Genomic DNA, 5,497 nt, shown 5'->3' on the forward strand with positions numbered 1-5,497 from the left:
GAATAGGTCTCTAATATTTGCTCCTTTTCCAGTCCAGAATTCCAGCTGCCGGCATTTCTCCCTCTTCATGTAAACCTTATAAAATAAGAGAGAAAAGGCATAAGTATTGTGATATAATGTGTAATAACAGCCCATAATGCAATAAATATCCATATAAAAGCATGATGAAAAATGGACGTATCACATGTCAGTCCAAACCAACACGAATGAAGAGAAGTGCACCAACTTCAAGTAGCAACAAGAGAGGATTTAAAGAACCTAGAAGAGTGAACATGTTTTATGAACCGAGATAGGAAAAGAGACATGCAGGTCTAGCTGGAGTAAAATATATCATTTTATTTTGTGTTTTGCTTATGATCAGCTGCAGAACATGTTAATGAACATGTTCTGTTTGTGATCATGCTCCAGATCATGTGGTCAAGTCTTTTGTAGTATGTTATTAGTACTGGATCTAAAACTTCTAGTGTGCACTGTAGTTTGTGAGATGCTCCAGATCATGTGGTCAAGTCTTTTGTAATATGTTATTACTACTAGATCTAAAACTTCTAGTATGCATTGTAGTTTTGAGATGCTCCAGATTATGTACTAAAGTGCTCTCTATCAGCTATATGATCTTGTAATGCACTTTAGTTATGAAATGTGGCACAGTGAAATGTGGTTGTTGGATGAGCTACAGTACACTTAGATGATGCACTACGTTGCATTCTTATTCTGACACACAACAGTTAGCAACATATAATTTCATTTCATCATCATGAACTCATGCATAGCTTCATAGATAATATGACAATTACTGCATATTAGATACCAAGTTCATCCATAGATAATATAACAACTGAATATTACATACCAAGTTCACAAAAGGGCACCGAACATACCAAATTCAGAAACAGAGATACTGGTTCAGTAACTACATAGATAAACTGATGCGTTCATTGATAAACAACACAAATAAACTAGATAGCTCGATAATCATAGATAGTGCCATCCACTTTGCCAAGCACTGTGGTGAATCTGTGCTTACGCGTCAGATCCTCCCCTTCGTTGGGCAGCCATTCATCCGGCAGGTCTTCAGCGAGCAGAGGACCACGATCAGTAACCTTCATGTGAGAGATCACTGGATAGACAATCGTCTTCTTCTTCTTCGGCGATGATGGTCCGTACTCAGACGCCACTTCACGCGCAACAAACTCTTCCAAAGACTGTGGAGGCGGATCTGTGCACAACGCAAGCTTTGGCGCGGGTATCTCCACGTCAACCACCTTCCCGACTTTCGACGGGTCACGGAGCCGCCATTACCTCGAGCTCACGTCGGTTCTTCGGCGGTATAATCTCTATCATCTCGCCGCCCAAGTCCTCCAGCACTCCTTCCACTGAATGCCTCGACCATGCTTGATCAGGGAGGCCTTCGAAACTTAGCTTGGACTTGTACTCCAGGGCACCCGGTGTGCCACGGATCTCTCTCACCCACCGCTCAAACTGAATCCACCAGCGACAGCACTTGAGCTTCATCGATGGTTGGAGCACCATCGTGCACTTCTCCTTCGTTGAGAAAAGCAACCACATGTCATGCGGGGGGCACGCAACCTCGATGCTCACCTCCGCTGGCAACACGCCGCAGCGCTCCTCGATGGCGGCCAGCAGAGCAGCCGGCGTCACAGCCTCCTCCTCGTCACCTACCGCAGTGGCCTGCAGGACTGGACCGCGGTAGTGAGCCTCTACTGCATCCATGGATGGAGTGCGGGCGAGCAGGACACGGCTCGCCCTGACGCCAAACCTCATGCGAATATGCCCTCGCAAGCAAGCTACGCCTCGATCCATCGCCGGCGATGAGCGCCGCCGACGAACTACCGCCGTCTTCACTCGCCGCGTCGAGGGACATGGTGGTGGAAGTAACGCTCGCGCCTCCCATTGGAAGCTAGGGATTTCGGGTGCGGGAATTGGGGAAATTTCCCCAGAACGAAACGGAGCAGCGCCTTATCCAGTACCACGGGTGGGCCTCGAGTTGATGGTGGGTCCATCCTGACGTGCGGTGCCCGGGCTGACGTGGCATACAACGAAGTACGCAATACGTACGCGACGTGTAGAGCCAGGCCTGGCGTTGCAACCACAGGGACCGTATTGGCCACGTATTTTCATGTACCAGGAGCGTATTGAAGCAATACGCAAGTTTCAGGACTGAGTTGGACGTCGCTAGCGAGTACGAGGACTATAGATGCAATTATCTCAGGCCCGGATGAGGTGGATTACTCGGCCCCTGGGGCAGGGACCGATTCGTCGGGAGGGCCCCATCAGGGCCTGTGAAGTCGGACATCCCTCCCCCCACAACGGTAAGTTCTTACACTCGGCCTTGTTTCCATCATTCCAGTTGGCTTCGTGTGCGATTTTGCTTGTCTTGTGCCTCAGTCGGAAGATGAAGGGAACCTGACTTTCTTCTCAGGGGGAGTCCTCCGACAGCAAGAGGGGAAGACGTCCCACTCGACGCCCCACGGCCTCGTCCAAGGAGGTGGAGAGGGCCGACTCGGGGGTGGAGGAGATTGCCCGCTTTCCTTCCCCCGCACGCCCCCGGAGCAGGCGACAACGGGAGGAGGAGGCCGCCCCCACGGACGCGGAGCAGTCGGCCAAGCGCCCTGCCAGACCCCCGTCGTCGAGGACCCCACTCAACCAGCTATGGTGGCTGCCGCTTGAAGGGTATACCCAAGTCCGACTGGTAAGTGGTTGACGATTGCTTGTTTATTGATTTTGATTGATGAAATCTTCACGGTTGTCCCTTTCCTTGATTGTTGGGTGGCGGGGTGAGGTTTTGCAAGTTTCGGACTTGTGCAAGTTCACGGGTCTGTGATGCTATTACCTAAACAAATACCAAGAAACAAGAATCATCACCCCGAGATATCACATGAGACCAACCATCACATGATACGATGATACCATGTTTAAAAACTTAATTTTTGATATTTCAAAAATATGAGAAAACAATCATGAATGTGCAGAAGCCATGTTCCTACAAACCCTAAAATTTTCAAATCCAAAGTCGAAATATACAAGGAGAAACAAAAAAGACAAATCCACATGTAAATAGTGACATTTCAGGTTGTCTTTTTGTGACACTATTCATGCTGAATTTGTCTTTTTTAGTTCTCAATGTGTATTTCGGATTTAAATCTGAATTTTTAAGGGCTAGTAGATATATGTCTTGTGCACATTCACAAAAAAAATTAGATTTTTTTGAAGCGTGCAAATTTGAGTTTTATGACATGGTATCATGTGATGGTTGGTATCATAGGATATTCCCCTCATCACCCCCAAAGTTCACCACAAACCGAGAAACTCCGCGAGTCAAAGCCGAGGCTCGAACCCCGGCGGGCTGGCTGCAACTCCAGCAGCACAAGCAACAGGACGACGCCCGGTTCTCTACCTAAAAAATACCAAGAAACAAGAATCATCACCCCCACTAAAAGTTCACCACAAACCGAGAAACGGAGACCAAGATGCAGAGATTTCGATGATGAAAGGAAAGTCAAAAGCAAGAAACACTTTGACAGTCTGTGTGAGCAACGACGAAAGTATGAACTTGGAAACTAAATGTACGTCCTGACAGTACATTACTCCAACTTGATCATACTTTATGCTGAAAATACGATACAAGCGCATCCTAATTTGATTTCTTCCTGCAAAAATTTGCATCTTGTCCTCGCAGATACAGATCTATCAAAATCCATAAACCTATCGCAAACCCTGGGCCAACAAATAAGGAACAGATCGAGTCTGAATGACATTTCAGACATTCAGTATCTGGACATCATGCCATGCCGTACCCATCCATCCATGGACTTGCCATTCCTGCCTCTGCAACGCCATCCAGCGCAATGGCATCAACTGGGAGAAGCCACGGATCCGGGGAAGAGAAGAGCGGCTTCAGTTGCTGGAGTTGGGTCCGTAGCACGCGCCAAGGACGGGGTTCCAGAGCCACTGCACCAGGAACCGCCGGCCGTTGACGCCGTTCACGTTGTAGGAGGTGCCGTCGGCTGCGTGGGAGACATTCCCGACGAACCCGCCTGCTCCACCGCCGTCGCCGTAGACCCCGAGACAGAGGTCGGCGATCTCCGTGGGCGCCGTTGGCGTGTCACCGGCGTACCACGCGTTCACCAGCGGGTTGGTGGCCAGCTCCGCAAGCTCGTGCCCCAGCACGATCACCATCCCGTCCACCCCGGGGTCGCCGTTCGGCGGCCGCAGCACCCCCTGCCCGCTGGCGCCGTACTCCGGCGCGGCGAACGGATACGCACACCTCCCTGGGCACTGCGAGCCGCTGTTCCCGACCCACGCGTACGGGACAGTGACCCCGACCACGGACGCGAAGGTGAAGTAGTGGAAGCCGCACATGGCGCGGCAGAACTCCTCCACCTGCACCTCCGGTGAGGAGAGCACCAGGTACACGCCGTTGTACGGGTCGAGCGGCAGAGGGTCCGGGTACGCGACCACGGCGGTGCGGATGATGGACTGCATGTCGATCCGCTTCAGGGAGGCGCCGTGGGAGTACCCGGCGTCGGAGTGCTCCCCGGCGATGGCGAATGTGGCGGTGACATTGGCGCCGGATTGGTCCGTGTACAGCCGCGGCGTGCGGGCCCACCAGTCGGAGACGGCGGGGAACGGCGCCGGAGCGGAGAGGGAGGCGAGGAAGTCGCGGAGCACAGCCTGCGCCGGGGCCTCCCACCGGCCGTACCAGATGAGGAACAGGTTGGTCGGCGCGCCTGACACGACGGGGCCCATGTGGTACTGCATGTCTACCAGCTGGTTCCCGTCCACCAGGTACTCCGGCCTGTACACCGGCGCGCAACGCACGCCGGCGATGGCGGCGGCGAAGAGGAGAGGAAGGAGGGTAAGGGTAGGGTGACACGGGAGCAGCGTCCCCATTTTGGGGATTGAGTGGAGTGAAGTGGTAGTGACACAGGGTGAGAAAGGGAAGATGGGTTTTGGTGGTTTTCGAGTTTGAATCACACTTCAAAGTTCGGAGTAAATAATTGTGGTAGGACTGTAACTTTCGTTCTGTCTTAGGACTGTAACTTTCGTTCTGTCTTTGGCTTGGGAAGTCTCTCTCTTAAATTTCTCATGGGTGTGGGTGTCTGAATTGGACCTCTTTGAATGAATTCAATCAAAGATAAAAAAGGGAGAAACACCGAATCGCAATGTCAATCCATTCTCATCTCGATATTGGGATGCATCCGAAACACAAGACATTTGGGAGGTGTTTGTTTTTCCCGTCACCTGTTAACAGTCCCCGCGTTTGGTAACTCCAGACCGTAAACAGGTCACATCGTAAACAGGTCCAGGCAAATTATGTGTCGATACCACCCACCCCCCACCGGTAAAGACCGCGGTATCAATCTCATGCCCTCCTCCTCCCGAAAGAGCCACCTCTTCCCCACACAACCCTCCTCCTCGTCCGCCGTTGCCTCCTCGACCCCCTTCGGGTCCTTCATCGGCGCCTTCACGATCCCCT

At 51.7% G+C, this 5,497-nt stretch overlaps 1 protein-coding gene across 1 annotated transcript; it reads right to left on the reverse strand.

Moving 5' to 3' along the window:
• Nucleotides 1-3,598: 3,598 nt before the first annotated feature.
• Nucleotides 3,599-4,971, reverse strand: LOC123049147 (protein EXORDIUM-like 5). Its single transcript, XM_044472132.1, has one exon. It carries the CDS (start codon nt 4,909-4,911, stop codon nt 3,916-3,918), a length of 996 nt encoding a protein of 331 aa, XP_044328067.1. The 5' UTR covers nt 4,912-4,971; the 3' UTR covers nt 3,599-3,915.
• Between the last annotated feature and the right edge of the window lie 526 nt (nt 4,972-5,497).

The sequence above is a fragment of the Triticum aestivum genome, chromosome 2D (genome assembly GCF_018294505.1).
Source record: "Triticum aestivum cultivar Chinese Spring chromosome 2D, IWGSC CS RefSeq v2.1, whole genome shotgun sequence".
Classification (NCBI taxonomy): domain Eukaryota; kingdom Viridiplantae; phylum Streptophyta; class Magnoliopsida; order Poales; family Poaceae; genus Triticum; species Triticum aestivum.

Bases quoted from the DNA above. Each gene is read 5' to 3' on its own strand.
- LOC123049147 (XM_044472132.1), bottom strand. From the start codon at position 4,911: ATGGGGACGCTGCTCCCGTGTCACCCTACCCTTACCCTCCTTCCTCTC.